General features: G+C 38.9%; 1 protein-coding gene across 2 annotated transcripts in view; it reads right to left on the bottom strand.

The window, feature by feature from the left end:
• Window positions 1-17571: 17571 nt before the first annotated feature.
• Window positions 17572-22349, bottom strand: part of LOC124551363 (BTB/POZ domain-containing protein 17) — a 135472-nt gene continuing 130694 nt past the window's right edge. For both annotated transcript variants that reach the window (XM_047126398.1, XM_047126397.1), the window contains exon 9: window positions 17572-18388. In XM_047126398.1, coding sequence (XP_046982354.1) covers window positions 17684-18388 — 705 coding nt within the window. In that variant the 3' untranslated portion in view covers window positions 17572-17683. The remainder of the gene's footprint in view (window positions 18389-22349) is intronic.

Below are 22349 nucleotides of genomic sequence, written 5' to 3'. Positions count from 1 at the left end.
TCTGATGGCTGTCAGATCTCACACTGTGGGAACTCAAAGACTCATTATTACTCGGGGTGACTCAGGGAGCTCGGCCTTTCCTGTGAATCGTCGGTAAAGTCTTCTGATATCAAAGGCTTGTGGCTCAAGGGATGACGAGCCTCAGCACGGCTCGAGTAGCCTAGGGATGACAGTTACCGCTAAACAACCTACATTCCTCTGAATCCGCTTACTGTACTCATCTCTTGCTCTCCCTCTATGATTTTTATCCCCCATGCTCCTTCCAGTACTAAATTGGTGATCAATTGATTCCCCAGAATGTGTCCTACCAACTGATCCCTTCTTATAATCAGGTTGTACTACAAATTTCTTTTCTCCGCAGTTGTATCCGTACCTCCTCATTAGTTACATGATCTACCCATCTAATCTTCAGCATTCTTCTGCAGTACCGTATTTCAAAAGCTTCTACTCTCTTCTTGTCTAAAGGTCCATGTTTCAGTTCCATACAAGGCTACACTCCGTACAAACACTTTCAGAAAGACTTACTGACACTTAAATCTATACTCAATGTAAACAAATTTCTCTCTTCAGAAATGCTTTTCTTGTCATTGTCAGTCTACATTTTATATCCTCCCTACTTCGACAGTCATCAGTTATTTTGCTTTCCAAATAGCAGAACACGTCTACTACTGTAAGTGTTTCATTTCCTAATCTAATTCCCTCAGCATCATCTGGTTTAATTCGACTACATTCCACAATCCTTGTTTTGCTTTTGTTGACGTTTGTCTTATTTCCTCCTTTCAAGACACTGTCCATTCCAGAATGAGATTTTCACTCTGCAGCGGAGGGTGTGCTGATATGAAACTTCCTGGCAGATTAAAACTGTGTGCCAGGCCGAGACTCGAACTCGGGACCTTTGCCTTTCGCAGGCAAGTGCTCTACCAAGAAAGGTAGGAGACGATGTACTGGCAGAAGTAAGGCTGTGAGAACGGAGCGTGAGTCGTGCTTGGGTAGCTCAGTTGGTAGAGCACTTGCCCGCAAAAGGCAAAGGTCCCGAGTTCGAGTCTCGGTCTGGCACACAGTTTTAATCTGCCAGGAAGTTTCACTGTCCATTCCATTCAGCTGCTCTTCCAGGTCCTTCGCTGTCTCCGACAGAATTACAAACCACAAAGTTTTTATTTCTCCTCCCTGGAGTTTAATTCCTACTCTGAATTTTCCTTTGTTTCCTTTACTGCTTGCTCAATATATAGACTGAATAACATCGGCAATAGGCTACAAATGTGTCTCACTCCCTTCAGAACCACTGCTTCTCTTTCGCGTGTGTCGACTCTTATAACTGCCACCTGGTTTCTGTACAAATTGTAAACAGCCTTCCACTCCCTGCATTTTACCTCTGCCCCCTTTAGAATTTGAAAGAGAATATTCCAGTCAACATTGTCAAAGGCTTTCTCTAGGTCTGCAAATGCTGTAAATGTAGGTTTGTCTTTCCATAACCTATCTTTTATGAGAAGTCGTAGGGTTAGTATTGCCTATGTTCCTATATTTTGTCGGAATCGAAACTAATCTTCCCCAAGGCCAGCTTCTACAAGTTTTTCCATTGTTGCGTAAAGGATTCATGTTAGTATTTTGCAACCGTGACTTAGTAAACTGATAGTTAATTTTCATATCTTTCAGCACCTGCTTTCTTTGGAATTGGAATTATATCCTTCTTGAAGTCTGAGGGTATTTCGCCTGATTCATGCATCTTACTCACCAGATACAAGAGTTATGTCATAGCTGACTCTCCCAAGGCTATCAGTAGCTGCAACGGAATGTTCTCTACTCCTGGGGCCTTGTTACGATTTAAGTCTTTCAGTGCTTTGTCAAATTCTACACCAACAATCATGTCTCCCATCTCATCTTAATCTACATCCTCTTCCATTTTCATAATATTTCCCTCAAGTACATCTCCCTTAAAAAGACCCTCTATATACTCCTTCCATATTTCTGCTTTCCCTTCTTTGCTAGGACTGGTTTTCCATCTGAGCTCTTGATATTCATATTACAGGTGTGTGTCTTGTCTGAAAAAGGTCTCTCTAATTTTTCTTTAGGCAGTACCTCTCTTACCCCTAATGATATATGCTTCTACATCCTTACATTGTCCTGTAGCCATTAACGCTATTTGCTGTAATAAATGTATAAATCGAGCAAAAATGGAAAAAAAATTTGAATGTCTCAGTTTCAAGATACATGAAATCAAAATATGAAATTAAATAGGAAAATAAAAGAAAACTTAGTCCGCCCTCTGTTCGTCGCATTTCTCGAAAAGTGATAAGTGGTTGAATACTACAGAAGTCACCACTGTTCTCCTATCGATTTTAATTTTTTGAAACTGCTCGGAAATCGTGATATAATCGGGGACCATACTGCTATCTGGGCATTACGAATAGTCAACACTCAAGGGTAAAAATTGAGGCTGAATAACTTTATTTTTCATGCTGATTTGTCTGTTTTCAAGGGCTGCCTGCATATAAAGGCATATTATGTTTACACAGGCAGAAGATCAGCAACATTCTACATTTACTGCACAGGGTCTGTTGAGAAAATTCTGGAGCATTCGTAATTTCGTGCCAACGGGGTGTTGGAGTGAAATGTTGATGGAATCCCTGCACACACCTGTCTTTAATGTGTAACTGCCGGAAGTTTCATTGTTGTATGTTTTTTAGTTATTGTTCAGTGCTGTATTGAGTAGAACGTTGTGTCACACAATTCGGGAATGTTGAGAAGCCAGAGCTACAGGGGCAACGCGTCTGCATTAAATTTTGCGTGAAACTCGAGAAAACTTTCACAGGAATGCACTAAATGATGCAAAAAACCTACGATGATGAGTGCTTAAGCCGTACTCGGTGTTACGAATGGTTCACACAGATTAAAAATAGCCGGACTGATGGCCCTCGTTCAGGACGCGCTTAGACGTCTACTGACGACGCTCATGTCAGGGATATCAACGAAATTGTGCATGCCAATCCAAGACTAACTGTCCAAGAGGCTGCAGAAGAATTTTAACACTTCAGTTTGATCATGTCATGAAATCCTGAGCAGAAAGCGGCCTGAAATGAGGACGAGACATTCATGGCTCTTGCATTACGATAACGCACCCGCATGTTTATCCCTGTTAGTGCGTGACTAAAAAACGAAATCACTGTGCTGTTTCTTCCTCCGTATTCTGCGAACCTAGCACCTGCTAACTTTTTTCTTCCAAAGTTGAAAACGCCTAGAACGAAGAGTTGCAACTAAAGACAAGAGAAAATTCGCAGACGACGCTTCGCGCAATCTAGCATGAGCCGTACCAAGACTGCTTCCGGAAGTGGAAATGGTGTTAGGAGAGTTGTATCAGTTGTGGAGAAGAGTATTTTAAAGGAGACCATGCACAATAAGTAAAGGATAAGTGTACAAAAATTTTGTTGACAGTTCCAGAATTTTTTGAACAGACTTCGTAAAGTTTTTAATTTATTGCTTTTACCATAATTTCCTTCTTTTATTATTTCATAGAATAAGTTGGAGTGCATTGCGTAGAATAACTAGTTCCTTGGGTGTCAATGTCTGCAGCTTCTGTTTCCGTGGGTTGTTTCTGAGAGGGCAGTATCGCTGTTAATGGCTTCCATTCTGCTGGTATGTTGCTAATTGTACGACGGTGTTCAGTCAGATTTTCCGAAAAACTGGCTATCAAAATACTTATTTCCATTTCTTTTTAACAAACTGTCCTAATTCTATGGTTTTATTGTTTCACCTCTTTAAGACATCAGTCCTTCACATTTTTTTCTATACCTTAAAAGAAATTAAAAGTACCGTAAACTGAGCGAACTTTGATCCTTTGCGGTGTCTTTGGCTCACTTACAGGAAAAAGATAAAATATTTTCCTCCAGAGATTATGCTGGAAATCACATACATGCACTGTATGTCTGTCTTAACAGCCAAGTGATCTATATTCTTTGAAACTATATATGGTATGTCTAAGTTGGTCACACTGGTTTCCAGCTTCACTTTCATGTTGGAAGCATTATTACAAGGGATTCTCTTTTGTGGTCGTGGTGAAACAGTTTGGCTGCGCTCTTCTCTGTTAATTTTTACTTCGTCTTTCAAATTCAAGTACCAGTTTGTTAATATAATTTAGTATAAAATAACTTTACCCCTACAATAAAGCTTAATTTCTCTGTACCGTACACTTTATTACAGTGTTTTGAAATTACAGTTGGTGTTGCAATATAAGTTATATAGGACTAATTTGTGGTTAAAGTTGCACCAGTTTCAATAAAATACTCATGATATTGCTCCATACAGTATACAATATGAACTGCGCAAAACTACAGATGGAGAAAAATTTAAGACTGCCTGAGGATGTTTTTTCAAGATTGCTGAAGAAGCTAGTGACAGAATCCTTTCAGATATAAAATGAGAATAAATGTGCCTAGACCAGAGGATATTATTCTGTTTTGGAACTAACATCATTCTTTTCTGATTTCACAAATATACTTCCCCTGTTTGTGTTACACTCCTATGTGTAACATTTTCAATCATTAACATTATCAGTGTGTGATTTTAACTGCCTTTTTTCTGCATTTCATTATCTTACTGAACCTGCAATATTTATTCCGAAATTATGTACAATATTGACCAACCAATCAAAAAATATTTTCCAAAAAATAAAACTGCAAATAGGCTCAAGTTGGCCTACAATGGTGCAACATTGGCTTCATTTTTTTAAAAGTTATTTTTCCAAACAATAATTATGCACTGTGTTAAAATGTACTGAGAAAACCATGACTTTTATGCCAGAATTTTTTTTGCATTTTTGGAAGGTAAAATGAAGGACATAAAAAAACATTTGAAGGGCTTCTGTTGCTGTGGTGGAATCAGCTTCCGATTTCAGAACTACATTATCAAATAATTGCAGCGTAACATGTAAAAATTTCAAAAAACTTCAAATTGTCAAAATTTTCAAAAAATCAAATAATAATTTTGGAAATTTGTTACATGATAAGAAGTGCAGTTAGGCCATTAACAATGGTATAAATTCTTTTTATTGTATGTAACAAACTAAGGAACATTGTGCTGCTACAACAACTTTTTTGTAATCTGTTACCAAAATTCACAGAACGCTTTAAGTTTCCAGTAGTACAGAATCACATGCTGTTTGTAGTGAATTGTGAACAACTAGACATAAAACAGATTTTTCACAGACTGCAGAAGACCCTGTGTCAAAATTTGAGTAGTTTCATCTGGTACTTTATCAAAATTTAAAAGTTTAACTTCACTTCTGTTTGAGCTATTCACATTTTAGAAAGAACGCAACACTTTATCAAGTATAAATGGTGAAGTACTGTTAACAATAACTGCCTCAGTTTTTGTTTCATCAGATGAAAATTTTTGGTCATAATCATTTTAAATATGGAGTCTGATGTTTTGAAACTGAGTTTGTGTCTAGCAGTGTGATATGGAAAGCAGTAGACTCCAGATCACTGTTATTGCCATGCTCACGTGAAAAAGTATCTTACATTCAGTGAAGCTGTAGCATTAGCGACAGTCCTATATTTAGCTGTTTTCATATGCTGTTTAATATCGCCCTTTTGTTTATGTGCAGCAGAAAATTCTCCACTACATCATGTACAATAAACCCGTTCATTGTTACTGTCATTACAGAATTTCAAAAATTTCCATTCCTGTTGCAGGTTAACATTAATCACACACTTTACACTTGACAAGTTGTGGCAGAACCAGTGACCACACCTCCCCATGAACATGAGTCCTCGCTCCAGAGGTGGAGGGGCGGGGAGGGGGGGGGGGAGAGCGGAAGGGGGGGGGGGGCGAAAAATCGCTAGCCGTAAAAATTCTCAAACCTACAGCATTTTTGCAACCCCACACAGCAGTAAAAAAGAGCAGGGCACTCCAGGCTAATCATGATGGTAACTATAGATTTGCGGGACTAGCATTCCTGGGAGAAAGTGTATTGTGGAGATATAGTTTAGCCACAGCGTAAGGGAATGTTTTCAGGAATGAATTATCACTCTGTTGCAGTGAGCCAATCAGATGGACGGCTTCAGGAAAGGGAACTGCCCTAGTCAGTTGAGTGGATTCGGTGCGAGGAAAATGCGGCCAGGGATGGGCAGAGGGACAGTTGCTGGAGACACCAAAACGGACAGTCGGTCTTTAAGCAGCTAGGAAGTGAAATGACTTAGAAAATTTCACGTTGTGTGGTACCGCGGGATTTAAGTCTCCGAGCGGTGAGCAGCCGTGCGCCTGGTGTGAACTCTAACTTTTCGTGTAAATGACGAGGTGGAGTATCAGACTTGTGTTTCGCGATGAGATTGAGAGTGATAGAACTGTGTCAAATGGATATGTGCTCGAGTCTAACAGTAACTCGAAATACGACCACTTTTGCTATTAGTTTGCTTTCTGAATAAACATTATTCTAACCAAATTGCAACTCTGTGGCCTACATCATTAATAGGTCATTAATTTAGTTCCTGATATTATTATTACTGTTATTACATGTTATATTAACTTTGTATTTTGCAAACTTGCCATCAGCCAGACAATTTAACCAAAGGGTCATAAGTGTGCAATTTAGGGCGTGTAATGCGACGTGTGGTTCAACCCCTCGACGAGTTTGAGCCAAGACATTTCAATGAAGGGAAACCGCATGTGAACTCGAACATCTTTGGGATGTTAGCTCACACAGGGTACAACTGTGGGTCTATGAAGACACTGTCTGTGTACCCTCAGGACAAATGTATTAACAATTATAGCGATTACTTATGAAATACACATTTCAGTCACATTAATGAGACCATACATATGTTTGATGACAATGTGCTGTAACTACTCACAGACGATAGGTGGTAGCACCACAGCGGAGTGTATACGAAACATGTCGGGGGACGAGGATAATAGTGCAGTCATTGTTATGTGGAAACAGAGCGATTTATTTGATGCCCAAAAGGGCATGATCATTGGCTTTCAGGCCATGGATGGAAGCATTTCTGAAACAACTGAGTTTTTAAATTGTTCACATGCCACCACGGTTCCAGTACACAGTGCAATGCAAAACTGTTGAGCAACTGGCTGCCGGATGAACCAAGAGGCTACTCCTCAACAGGCATCTTGTTCATGCACCCACACTGACTATTGCTCATATAAGCAAACGTCCTGCACACGGGAGAGAGCGTTATGGTCTGGGAAACGTTTTCATGACATTCACCGGGTTATCTCAGCATTCTGGAAGGCACAATGAATCAACACAAGTACACATCTATCCATTGGGACCACTCTTACATGCAGCTTGTTTTTTCTCAGCATGATGGCATCTACCAGACGGACAATGCAGTGTGACACACAGCTTGCAGTGTATGTGCTTGGCTCAAGGAGCACTAGGAACCCAAACGAGAATCTATGGGGCCTCCTCCTCAACTGGGCTGTTCACAGCTTGGGTCTACATCTGATAAACTTAGCACAGCTGGCCACAGCACTGGAGTTGGCATGGCTCCACATCCCTGTCGGTACCTTCCACAACTTCAGTGACACTCTTCCTGTATGTGTTGCAGCAACCCACACTGCAGAATGTAGTTATTCAGGATTTTTGACGAGTGGTCACATTGATGTAACTGGACATTGTTAGTAAAAAGTTGTTTACTTTTTTCCTGTCAGTCTCGTTTTCATTTGACTGGTCCTTATAGCTCATGAAAAAACACTGCTCCTCTTTCTTGCTATATCAGTATAAAATACATTGAATCAGTGCGAAATGTGGAAGCTTATGAGCATAATGTGACAAAAAACTCAAACAATACACATAAACAACATTTATTAAACATTTACTGCCAACGGCAGGATTAAAATATTTTCTTATTGATTATACATACGTGTGATTATAAAAAAAGCTCACTTAAACTCAAAACAATGTGCACGTCTACAAAACATTTAGCACCTGAAACAGAAGAGTCATGCAAGTGATGCTGAAAAAAAGCTTTTTATCAATATCATGTAAAGTTAAAACAGTTCATCATTATACAAGGCATAAAGCAAGTAAACACTGTAGTTGCAATGAACAGCAACAGATGACTTCACTTATAATATCAGCTGAAACCCACAACCAATGGGTAAGAGTAGTGAACAGGTACATTTGCTGCTTCCTTCAGTGACATACTGATAAGAAAAGAAGGGCTAGCTGGTAATGGACTAGATTGTAAACTACTACATATAAACACTAACACAGTACTTGTTGCCTAAGAAAAGACCTTCGTTAATCTAAAACAGATACGGACAATTAATTCTAATGGGTCACATTTAAAGCTTTATCTACACCTCACGTTCTGTACAAAATGTTTCAATCCAAATATGGCACTACTGAAGAGACTGACACTTGTACACAATCTTGCAAACAAATGTCACCAGTATGTTTGAGGAGCACCTATCTAAGAATGGGAGCGATATAGTGTCATGAAATGGAATAAATTTTAAACATTTCTTGTTGTATTGAAACCTTTTGAACAATTCAATTTTAAGAATGTCATTACAATTTGGAAGTCGCAAACTCAGAGTTTTGTCAATATTCAAACACGGTCCCTTCAAGTAAAATGACTATCTGCAGGTGATATAAACTATCTGAAACATAAACACTGCGAATTAAATCTTTCCATCAACTTTATTGCATTTGTTGAGTTAGGTGACACTAACAAAAAGAGAGATTATCCTAAGACAACAGAAGAGAGAGAACTTTTTGAGTACTGATGGTCTCTACAATCTATGAGAGACATGTGAAGATGAACTGTAATTGTCAGTGATTTGTGTAGTTTTGTGATGAATGGATAAGAATGTGTAGGACTCTAGTTTGGGTCAATAAACAGCCATCCACGAATGATGGCAACATGTTGCATAACCAAATGTAGGTGAAATAATACGTACTTCAAGAGATTTTACCTGTACCAGATCTTGAACTCCACATTAAATTGTATCCTTACTTCGTAAAGTATAATGTTTATTACAAATAATACACTAAGAGTGGTGGAAGATCAATGTAATACTATGACGTAAAGAGATGGATGCTTGAGAATTCAGACCAAACAAGAACTGCTTTCTATATGAGTTTTTACAGTGAAGGTATGAAACATTCACTGCAATGTACAGGGCGAGCAGTGTAAGATATAATACTTTATTAACTAGTTCACGATACTGAAACTAGGTTTTTGGCAAATGTCAGTATGTAGGAGGAGCATGTAACTTCTTGGACGTTTTATACTCTGCGTCAACTGAGATACTGAAGCAAATACTTTTTTTTAAAATTGAACTACATACTTTTTTTAATGGTATTCAGAAGCTTTTGAAAACCATGCACATACAATATAATGTGCACCAGTGGTAACTACTGAGACACTAAAGTGATCCAGACCCAGACTGAATCTGTGTGATGGATTAACAATCGTGGCTGGTGCACTGGGCAGTTTTGTTTTTAGGCAGTTTCCCAAGCTCATTTACGCAAAAAGGTGGGCTGGTAACCAATTTCCACCTCAAGAAGTACAATAGGCAAATGGTTAAAATCCCATCACACACATAGTAAAGCTCACATTTTTCAGAGACACGTACATTTTTCGGAGAGAGGTGGTGCACGCAGCCTTCCTCCCTCCCTCAGATAACTGACGACTGGGTTGACAGGGAGCCCATCCGACTCCAACGTTTAATAAAATAAATTTCCAAAGTCTTGAATGTAGCAGAGCATGTACTAGACAGGATTAACATGAAGAAGAAGAAGAAGAAGAAGAAGAAGAGTCTCTGGGAGTACAGTGATATAACAATAACACTTTTTGCACAAGAGCCCCACACAGCAGTGTTTATACTACAATAGCCAATTCCTGCCACATCACCTTTCAATTTTGGCATATTTCTCTGATACTTTTACGAAGTTTCAAAGTCGACATTAACAAGTGTTACATCACTGTGTTCAAAAGCTTTTGAATGTCAATAGAAAAGTATATAGTTTCATTAGGAAATATTTAGAAGTTTGATGATGACTGGTTCGAAAGCCTCTGTGAAATTTTTAAATAAAATTGTTTCACTTTATTCTGTTAAAACATTATTTACTGCCACTGCAATTTCAACAGGTGGTCATTTTCAATTATTCTGGGATGTTGCAACCCCACTCAACAATATAAAGCTGTGACATGCTGGGCACAAGCAGTTGTATGGCAGAGTGAATTTACTGTTGTTCAATATGGTATACACATTAGAAAGCCAGTGAAATAATGATATAAACATTTCAGTTTAAATCTCGTGTAGCAGGTGTGGTAAATGGATCACAAAAACTTTCCTTGGTCCATTTAACATGGCTACTACATGAATTTAAACGTAAGTATTCATATAATTATTTCACAATCTTTCTAATGTGTACGTGGTACATGGTACAGCAGGCACATTCGCACCACCAAATGCAGCTACTCTTACACATCATATCACAGCTTCATATTAGAGAGAGGGTTATAACATTCCACAGCACTTGAAAATGACCTCGTGTTGAAACTGCAAACGCAATAAATAATGTTGTAACACCCTAAAGTGGAAAGATTTCACATATGAAAATATCTGCTACAATATCTCGGTCGACGCAAAAGATAAGGGTATTCCCTCTCATAAAACAATCTTACGTGCCCCTGTGTGTGCTATTATTTGCTGAAAAGTTTGTTTCAATACCTTAAACAATTTATGAATGTAAAGTAACTCATTCTGTATAAAAGAATGAAGGTTGGAATGATAATCACCGTTGTTCACAGCAACGAATGAGTGCAGTGCAGCTGTCACAAAGCTTCAGAAATGTAAGCTCATTATCCAGCTCGTGCACATTATGTCGCACCTCTGAAAACATTTGTCTTGCTTACACAGCAGCTCTTGAAACAACATCAGAAACCACCATATGACACCGAATGAAACTGAAATGTTAGTCACGGTTCATCTATCTATCCTTTGTTCCAGTTTCACAAAGTGCATCTCATATCTGCTAACATCTCAAGTGGCAGGAACATTTGAAAAAAATATTTATGAGACTTTTAATTAAAAGATGATGGCTTCCATTGAGCCTAAATTACTCATTACTACTATTTTTGGCACTTTTAAATGTGAGATAGTGGCTTTGGTTAAAGCCACATTACTGAGAACTACTAACAACAATGTTTTGTTATAATGAACAAAGGCTGTTTTCTTAGTCTTATTTTTTGCAGTCAGCTGCGTTTATTGTTTTAATTTGTTTGCTATTGATTTTAGAGGACAGTAACTTCATCTTCAGGCATGCGCATATCAATACAAATGAAATTTGAATCGCCATAATCAAGAACTCTGGATTCATAGACCAACACAACTACAACCAACTTGCTGTAGCAGAGAATTATTATTCATTCAATAGGGAGCCTGTGATTGTCTCTTATCAACTGTGATGTTAATCTGCAGTGATATCTTTAATCGCAAATAACAGCAACAATCAAAAGTTATCACCGTCTCTATTCAGTTTGGTCCCGACATCTTGAGCAAACAGATGTCACATTGCCAGTGCAGGCAATTTTATGAAGTTGTGAAAATATGCACAATAAAGACCACACTCACTGGGAATTTTTTACCGATGATGATCTAATGGGGCTGTTGGGGCAATGCAATTCTGCTTCACAATTACAGATTTCTGGAGCAATTCCCAACGCAATCTGACCCTGAAAGGTAGAATATGGCACACTGATGAAGACACACAGCCACTCTGTGAAGGAACTTTGCTGATCCACAGCAAAGCTCAGTGCACAACATATTTTCTCCAGATTTTGTGCTAGAGCTGTCTAACTGTATATCTCATGGCAATGACCTTGTTCACATCAATTTCCACAGTTTAATAATTCAGAAAAGGCTTCCGATGATATAGACTGGTCTAAAACGATGGAAAGTTTAATGTCCATTAAGTTGAATGTCAACAGCAGGGAAATAATCTAACAGCTTTACAACCATAACACAACAGGTGTCAAACTTCTAATCTAAAAACAAGATACAATGATGGTGGCGCCATCTATAAGTAGAGCGTAGTGTCAAGTTTCATTCTATGCACAGGTAAATAATCGTATCGTAATGGTCGAGTGCATTCGTGGTGGAGTGCTATTTTTGCTACAGCAAATCTGTCATGCAACATGCCTCTCTCAAGAATTTCAAGATTCAACTTCCATCTCAAATTCCTGCTTGTGGAATAATATTGAAATTAGTAAGAAATACATTAAAGTACATTAAATCTAAAGTCAACCAGCCCTCAGAAACCGGTTTGCACTTGGTGCCAGGCTTTTAGCTATGGGGTTACTTGAAGGCACAGTATATTCAGAACAACCAAGAAGCTTACAACAGTTAAGAGTCAAATTCACGATAATGTTTCCAGAATTCCTTCAGCAGTTATGAAATGTGTGTTCAAAAACCTGGGTGAAACACCTCGAATATTGTATATTTGTGCATGGTTGTAATTTGTCTGATGTAGCATTTCATAAGTAAACTTGGACAAATATTCTATCTGGTGTAAATTGTTCAACTTCGTTTTGCTATTAGATTGTGTGTTAGTCAAATTTGAAATCGTCAAAACATTTAAAACACCCTCAAGTATAGGGCCAGTAGTAGCAAAACTACACCTGGGTGGAGAGAATCTGAAGAAAGTCACCAGGTTTAAGTACCTAAGTAGTAGAATAAAGGAAGTGAATATGTAAATATCTTTGCACTGGAAACAAGACAATGGAAGCTTAATAAGAACAGGGGAAGGAATGGGAGATGAAATAAAAAGAGATATTTTCATATGTTTCTGAACAGAGATGGGGGTTACCCATCCACAACTGACCCTGCAGTAAAAGACACGTAAAATGATGAACACCACCTAACTTGGCTTGAAGTTGAAACTGGACTAAAAAACATATATATTTGTAAGTAACCAGGTTATGTTGATCTAAGCTTGGAAATGATAAAGGCAGCTGGAGTAACAGGCTTAAATTGGCTATGTACAGTGCTCTCAGTAATGTGGAAAGAAAACAGAATCCCACAAGACTGGACAAAATGATTCATCAATCCACTGTTCAGGGGCATAACACTACTGTCACATATCCTAAAGCTATTAGAAAAGACGATGGAAAAAAAGGACTTCAGAATATAGATGTAACTCTACTCAAGGAGGAGCAATATGGGTTCAGGAAGAATCACAGCACCACAGATCTCATTTTTGCAGTACAGATGTTGACAAGAGTATTGGGAACATGAAATGAATTTTTTGACTGCATTTTTGGACAATGAAAAAATCTACAATAGTGTTCCTCAAAACAAGATCTGAGAAAGTCTGGAAGCTCTCAAGCTGCCAAAGTACTTAACTGAAAAAGTAACCAAAATTGCTACAGCTGTGTCCAGACAGGCAGTGCACAATTGTAAATGGTCTGAGACAAGGAGATGTCCAGCAAGAAACTGCCCTATTGCCACTCTTGTTTAAATAGTAACGGACAAGATTAAATGGACAACAAATCCAATACCCTAGTATTTGCTGACGAAACAGAAGATGAGGTGTAAAAAAAGCTGACAGAATGAAACTGTATATTTAAAAATTTTGGACTGAAGATAAGCTATACCAAGACCTTAGAAACAACAGGGAAGTAACAAGCTCAAACTTACATTTGGAAAGGGACGAAATCAGAATTAGTTTTCCCATTATGAAGCACAGCTTCCAAGGACAACACTATTAACCAGGAAATGTAAATCAGAAACCTCGTACGGGACCATATGTGCCACACATAATTTGTGCCAATTCTCACTTATGGTTTAGACGGATGTACCCTATTGGTGGAAAAAAAGAGACTTCAGGAGCACTTACAGACTCAAATGAGATTCACAGGAACTATGAACCAAACTACTAAATAGGACAAGATCGAATGTGAGGTGACGAGGAATGTAGCCGTGGTTGAAGACCCTATTACAAGTGAAATTAAGAAACACAGACTGCGGTGGTGTGGACACATTACAAGAATTGATGATGAAAGACCAGCCAGGAAATATTTCAGAATAAATGTCAAAGGGAAAAGACTTTGTGGAATACCCAGAAAATGCTGAATACATACAGTGAAATCAGAGAAGGTTCCAGTGGGAAGATGCCTGGAACAGGAGGTCTACGATGACAGGATGTGTACATCACACCCAGGAAATTGGAGCAGAGAAATAATGATGAGAGTAGAGTAGCATAAGATGGTAGATTATGAAGTGAGATTAAATGCAGAATAGCACAGGGTACAACAGCATTCAACAAGAAAGAGAAGCTAATAACACGGAAAAATGTTGGTCTGAACATCAAGATATCATATGGAAAAATTTTTGTTTGGAGTGTAGCCCTGCGTGGGTCACTGACATCAACAGTAGGGGAGCCATAAGGGAAAAGGCTTTTGATGCATCGTGTCAGGTATGAATGCTAAAAATTTCAGAGAGAATGACCAATGAAAATAGGGAGAGGAAGGTCGTTGGGGAGGACTGTCAAGGAACCAGTTTGTTGGACTCATATAAATTGTCCCTTCAATGTGAAATCAATTGAAGGAAAAATGCCCGAGAAGAATGCGCCGAGCAGACCAAAACTTTAGTACCTAGGCAGATAAAAACAAGATCTGAAACTAACAACATACTCTGAACTGAAGAGACTTGCAGAAGATTGGGACAAATGGAGAACGAGAACTGCTGCTTGCAAATCTACGGTTGAGAACAAAAGGAGAAGTTACTCCTAAAGGAATTCATCTCTGGTCAACATGTTCAGCCATCAAAATGCCAATAGAAAAGCTTGGATAATTTTCTCATTTCTGACTGTAAGTTGTTCAGAAGTAGATCAATTACTGACATATCTGTACAAATGTTCACTGACATATCTGTACAAATGTTCTCTGGCAACTACAACTTCTGCTAAAATCACTCATGAAAATTAATTTTAGACTTCTTAGTGTAGTGTTTAATTTGTCCTCAAACAAACTGGTAGCAAATGGAAGGAAAGTGGAGGACAATACAATACACCGATAACACAACACAGAGGACTCTTTTTCCCCCCTACTTTCTGGAGAGTGAACATCCTGCTGATGTCAAAATTTTGTTACTTTTATGGTAGCCTCATATTTTTGTGTGTAAGGGCAAACCTGAACGATGTGTAGCCTTCAGCCAACTCTGCATATGCAGGCCCAACTTTGATGAGACACATTTCTCAAAACAACTTAACAGTTATACAAGATATAATCATGTTACACTCTTAACACAAAGCACAAGATTATAACACCTGATAATAGTTTTAAAAAGCAAAAACCGTGCTAACAAGACTGAAGGTCCAAATCGTGTCAAGAACAGGTGTGAGACTTCTAGAACAAATTCGAAGAATATGGGCAGGGCCACACAGACACTGGTCCTTGTTATGTGAACTGCTTCCATAAGAAATTTCTGATAATAGTCTCATAATGGTCACAACATATTTAAAATTAATTTCATGCCCAAAAAATATACTTTTTGGCCAGTTGCTAAATTGTATAGACAAATGACACCAAACAATGTGATCCGAGAAATATATTCACAAAGCACTGCTGACACTTACAACAATAATTATGTTTCTGAACAGAATGTGCCACCCAGAAAATAACCAAAATGAATGGGATCACACTTCACCACAGACTGAATGTCTGTGAGAGTCCATGAATCAACAAACAGCTCGCCTCATTCTGCACCACTTGCAGAATGAACAGTTACCGGTTGTGATCTTCATGTCAAAACAGCTACGAACTGTCACAAATCCTTGGCAAGATTTTTTTTTAAAAGAACAATAAATAACATTATGGCTGCAAGCAAATTAACACAGTTTTTATAATACCTTTCCATTTGACATTCACATTTGTTAAACTAAATAATATTTTGCTGAAATTATCTCAGAAAAATATATACATTGCACATAAAACTCCTTTACAGAAATTATTTTACCTTCTGTTCAAGACAATATTTTGCAAAATCAATAGTAAATGGCCATTTTCAATACTACAATCACTGAGGTAAGACAGCTAGAACAATAAATACACCAAGGTATGTGAAAGTAACGCACAATCCAATGTACTCCTGTAACGAGAAGCACTACAAAAAGAAATATTGCAACTACTAATCATTGGTTATTCCCACCAAACACCTTTGCCTGATATCTATTTTCTGCTGCTGGAGAAAGCCACCACACAATGTGGCACCAGGTGATGTGCAGAGACTGAATTTCTCTACAGATCTGGGGGTTACTCAGCATGCCGTTGACAGTCCATGTGTGTAATGCAGTCAATCAAAGGAAAATATTTTGATGACTTTGGAGGTTTTGGCAAGGCAGCAGCAACACATTCAACGCCAACTGTCAACATTTGCCACAAATGACTGTGGACTGCTAATGAGCGATGGGCAGTGGTGTCACACCCCCCCTACAATAATAAGCAAGCTACATGAGATTGTTATCCACCTGGATGATGGAACAATTATTTGCATGAGAAATAGTTTTGAGATTATGAAGATTACTTCGTATGCATGGAAAAATAATGGCCAGTCAAGTTTTACAACCACATATTAATGCCTTGGAATGAAAGATGGCCACATGGCAGTGTATCAACATTACAAAAGAACCAGTGCTAGGCCATGAACAGAACTTCATTTCTCCAGTCCTAGCAGATTATATCTCACAGAAGAATGATTGATTGTGCACGACTTTCTGCTCAACCTTTGATAAGCGCAACAAAATGCAGCAATGGCTACCAGAAGCATAGTGTTGACTTTGTAACAATGAAAACTCCTCCTCAGATTTTTGATTTATGTAACACATGGAAAATGAGTGCTACATTTGCTGTAAGACACAATTACACAACTTAACACACGTTTGTGTTAAAAACAACATTAAAATAACCAACCAAAACGTAACCACATAGTGTAGCTGCAGACTGTGTGTTTATACACACAAGCAATACCACATCAATCTATTATTTCTTACCCCACACGAATGCAAAATGTCTGTAGCATTCCGTCAAAATACACCATTGTAGAATCACAAAACTTTTTAATTTCATCTGCGCTGGGCTACACTATAATTAGTGATGCACTATTCTCTACAACAGTGCCTTCTTTCTTAAATCAATAATCCCCTCACATGCAGTTACAAGGCTTCCACACAGCAGCAATCACATATTTGTACTCTCTTTCCCTTCTTGACCCTTCTGGTATGTAATTCACAAACACTAAGCTTAATAGGAGTTCACAGTAGCACTTAATGTCTTTATTACTGTTCTGGAAGGGATTCATTTCAAACAACACACCAGTGAGGGATAAAAACTGTGTGTGTTCCCACCCCATACCCTTTTTCCTCCACAAGAAATAATAAGATCCCTAAGTTTAATTTGTTACAGTGCAACACATGGTCCAAGGTGCACCACTGAGGTGATCTTTTCCAGAATATTATTGGGTCTAGCAAGGGGCATTCATTTCAAACCACACACACGTGAGGATATCAATTTGCTGTCCCCCCCCCCCCCCCCTCCCCCAACCCTCTTTCCCATTTTTTCATAAGAAATAATGAGACCCCTCAGTTTAACCTGTTACAGTCCAACACATGGTCCAAGGTGCACCACCACGGTGACCTTATCCAGTAGAGTATCGGGTCGGGCTAGGAGTCAGAAGCCCATGAAGCAAATCCACGGCCTCCTGGGAAGGGTGGAGGAGTAAGGCAACTGACGTCTGACAGAGGAGCAATACTTATGTGCACCTTGAAATTGTCGCGATCTGGGCCGATCAAGTACGGTGACGTGGCCATACGCTGGTTGCAGGGGTAAAAGTATGTAACTCCATGGGCAGGAGGCACTCTTTTAGCCCCACTGGTGGAAGCCGCACTTGCGGCTGAACCGGTAGGAGCTGAATTTGCGCCCGACCTGCTAGAAGATGCATTTGCCGTTGACCTGCTGGAAGAAGCATTTGGGGCCGACCTGCTAGAACCAGCATTTGCGGCCGACCTGCTAGAAGAAGCATTTGCGGCCGACCTGGAAGAAGACGCATTTGCGGCAGAGCTGGTAGAGGCCGCATTTGAACCCGAGCTGGTAGAAGCTGCATTAGCAGCTGCACTGGCAGAAGCCGCATTTGGAGCCGAGCTGGTAGATGTCACCTTAGTTGCTGGACAAGGAGTACCAACATGAGCTGCCGCACCAGGGTTGAGAGAGTCAAAAGGCAACAGGTTGTCAAAATTGAGAACGCGCTCTTCATCCAAGAAGCGGTGGTAACGCTGTGAGACGGATGTCACGTGTTCAATCCCGTCCTGTTGGCCTCGCACAAGCACGCCAACCAAAACACGTGTCGGACATGTGTCACGGCATGTCACCTGCAAACAGTGCGAAACATAGTTTAAACTAACAGACAGATTCTTCTACAGAGCTGTACAATACATCTGTTTACTAAACAACATAGTACACCATAATATTTGTTACCTGTCTTGTATACTTAGGATCGCGTTTTGTTTTTCAACTTATACTAAACATTCTTTAACGACATTTGAAGCAACGTACAATCCACAGTAGAAAATACTTTCACAGAATTTATGACCAATCCTTATAAAATGATATCATCGAATGATCAAAATGTAAATATGTAAGATATTGTTAATATTCAGTGTAACTTCAAATAATGACGTTCATATAAAATAATAATACTATAGCATTGGAGTTGCCAGTATTGTAGGGAAATAAAATATTTAATGCACTTTCGTGAAATTTATATATTTCAACAATAACTGTTGAAACTAATCATTTTTTGAAATTTGGCACTGTAAAGCTTTGCATTTTACAGTACAATTTATTCAAAATATGTTGTTATTTGGTGCTGAATTTGTTACCACTTTTATATCAACTTGAACAAAATTCTCCACATTGAATATCATAAGGAATTGTAATTACAGAACATCGTAAAAAGCGTTGACTCTCAAGGATCTATGTAAGGCCCAGTGTCGGGCCAAAGAGCGATAGTAGTGGTTCCCAAAGTTGTTAAGGGTTAGTTAGAAGTTGTAACTTTTGTAAGATGTTAATAGTGACAATTACTTATAAATGCAACAAATATGTAACTTAGTTTTCAAACAAATATTTCACAAATATCAAACTCAATGAACACAAAGAATATAAAATAGTCTAAAAATTAAGTCAAGGACTTTTTTAGTGAAGAAGAATAATTTATAATCATGTTCAACAATCGTAATCGCTGCTGTGGAAGAAATTAGAAACTGATTTAACATCAGTCAACAAACTGCTTTATTTACATAGTTCTTCTGCAGGGTGTATATGTGGACAAGGAAAAAACATTCCCAGATATCCCGGTTAAAAACACACTTCCTCCTGGGTGAAAATACACTTTTTTCGTATTAAGTGACAGTATACTCTTCCTCAGCACTGTAAAAGTCATCAATACTTTGAATGTTTATGATTTTATATACCGACGTAGAATTTCCCGGCACTTTAGAAACCGAAACTCAGGGGAAAAAAACACGTTTTGAAAGACCTTTGATGTGCAGCAACATGTACGCTGCATATTTTCGTATTACGAAGGTATATATTTGAATTCCACCAAACAACGCATGTCACTTTCTGAAGCATTGAAATCGAGATTGCAATGCGCTTTTGTAAGCATCATAGCTCATTCACGTGATCTCGCCAGCTGATGACAGCAATAGGATACGTGATGTAGTCAGCCAATAGCAAGATCACTCTTAAGTAGCGCGAATACACAAATAAGATAAGTTAATGGCTTAAAATAATATACATAGTGTTCACATATAATATTGGTCTCGAAGATTGATAATTTGGAAGGGAAGCTAAGCTTCCACATATGATGATCTTTTTGCGCGTGTTACACTTTAAGATACATCACACAAATGTGCCAGTAAAATTTTTAATAACGACGCAAATGTCTCATCTTCTGGGCTCGAAATTCTTCTAAATGGTCGTCCTCAAAGAGTTGATTTTTAAATGAGAGTCAAATGCTTTGTGATTTAAGAAGTTCATCGTACATTCTCGCACATAGTTCATCTTACGTAAAAGGAAATCTGCTTTGAATGTAACGCGTTTCAAACCACCATTCGCAATATTTTCCCGCAACCTGTTAGAAATAGGTTCGTTTCAGCAGTTGCAAGAAAGTGCCAGACAATTGGCGTCACCGCTCTTGCACAGCTACGATGACGCAGGAAGCCCACATGTTCGTATGTGTAAAATATTGAAAGATCTTACATTATGTAATAAAAGAAACAAGCCATCAAAGGATACTTTCAAGAGTGTCGGGATTTCGCATAATTCAGCTTAAAATGCACATCCGTATGTAAATTTCCTAGGAGTACCAGTACTCATGTTTGGTTCTTTAACATAGCATAATGCCATAGTGTGAAATTAAACACTTCGTTTCAAATACATTGACTGTCTCAGTAGAAAGGGTTAATAAAAGCCAAATCTCTTTAGCAAACCGACAAAAATAACTTCATTGTTCTAATGCGATTAATGCTTGACTGTCAAAGGTGGAAATAAAATCTGAAACTATTGACATATTTTAGCCTGCCGTAATTATGCGAAAGTATTTTAATTCATTTGATAGCTCCCGGCCACAAAAATCCGTTTTGTTATCATTTAACGTGAGAGCAATAAACGAAGAAAAAACAACAAAATCACTGAACGTAAACACAGGTCACGTGGAGACGACCCACCTCCCCACTACAGCTCGGACTGCTCTGTGCATCAGCCCCGGATCTACGATATTTCCGAACTGGAGCAATATTGAGTAGTGGAGCCCAGCCACACTTCCATAACCAGAAGCAGGAGAGGCCACACTTCCGTAACCAGAAGCGGGAGAGGTACTACTCATACGCGACTCAACTGCGCATGCGCACGAGCCCACCCGCAACTGCTCAAACGAATCTAATTCAAACAGTTGTCACATCACGCTCATCAGAGGAGGCAATTTGTTGTTATAAAGCATTGTATAGTGTTCCTAAAACCTTTGACACACTTTACTGTTGGCAGACGCTTGTATGAGAGCACCGTTTTGTTGTTGTATGCGGCAGATTTCCTTTGCAACTTAAGTTTTATTCTCATTTTTTTTTCTCCCCCTCCCATTCAAGTTTTGTTGCTGTAGTATTAATCTGCAGTAGCAGGATACAATAATATCCTTTGTTAGAGTATTGGTTCTTACCAGTCAAAATCACAAAAATTTAACTGAAAACTAAAACAATGAAAAATTCCTGGAATTCTAAATAATTCCCGGGCTTTTCCCAGTTTTCTCCCAGATGAAAATATTCCCGGGTTTTTCCCGTATCTCCCGGTTGTCCCGGGTCGTATACACCCTGTACTGATCATGGTAGTTACATAATGCCTTTTAAGTACACACCCAGAAATACAAATACAAATCAGAGATGCTGTTTGGTTACCCCCATACCCTTCTCACCACAGTCTGCCTAGAGGGGTACGATCAGCTGCACAGGCCTGCTGAGGTGACTTCCATTGGCAGTGACAAGAATGGCAGCATGAGCGACTTCATTTCTGCTTTCTTTCAGCTCCTGCACTCTTGCCGTAAGGTAACTACTTCCTGCAGATGGACAAGGTCACTGACTTGGACCATCAGTGAACTTCCATTTTGGTGTTCCGCTTGAGGTAAACTGTCTTCTCTTTTCTGATTGAGTCTGAATTCTTGCGTGAAGACTGTTACAACAGATGGCTTGGGTTCCACTGGCAATGTCTTGAGTCTATCCTCCACAATGAAGGATGCTATGGAGAGCACTTTTTCATTCTGGATGATCAGTTTTGAGCTGAGGGTGACGTCAGTTTTCATGAGTACAGTCTGTAGCCCTTCATTATCTACACTGCAGTGCCCAAATAGTTTTGGGAAACATCTTTTGGTTAAGCCAACCATTCTCTCCCACTAAGCACCACACAAAGAACTATAAACTTCCATGTTCTGCCTTGTTGTGCGAGATACCGGTCGACCTTATCAGCAGAGATGGCCATCTACAGTTGTGTCTAAATGCTGTGTCTATCTATAAACCTTTCTAGTACCAACAAAAATCAATCTGTTGTACCATTGTGAACAATGTAGCATCTGGTTGTGGTACTTTCTACTTTGGCATACAATGGCCCTGCAAAATCAACACCAGTGACTTGGCAGTGTATTGCAGCATTACACAACTAGTTGGCATTAGAGCTTCTACTTCTTGACTGGCAACCCGCAAGAGCTAGTCATGTACTTAGCAGGCGGAATGAAACTCTGAAAGCACAATTCTAACCCCAAGATGATGTAAATGGAATGAGTATAAA

The sequence above is a fragment of the Schistocerca americana genome, chromosome 9, assembly GCF_021461395.2.
Source record: "Schistocerca americana isolate TAMUIC-IGC-003095 chromosome 9, iqSchAmer2.1, whole genome shotgun sequence".
Lineage (NCBI taxonomy): Eukaryota > Metazoa > Arthropoda > Insecta > Orthoptera > Acrididae > Schistocerca > Schistocerca americana.
This window is presented reverse-complemented; position numbering and strand designations above follow the sequence as displayed.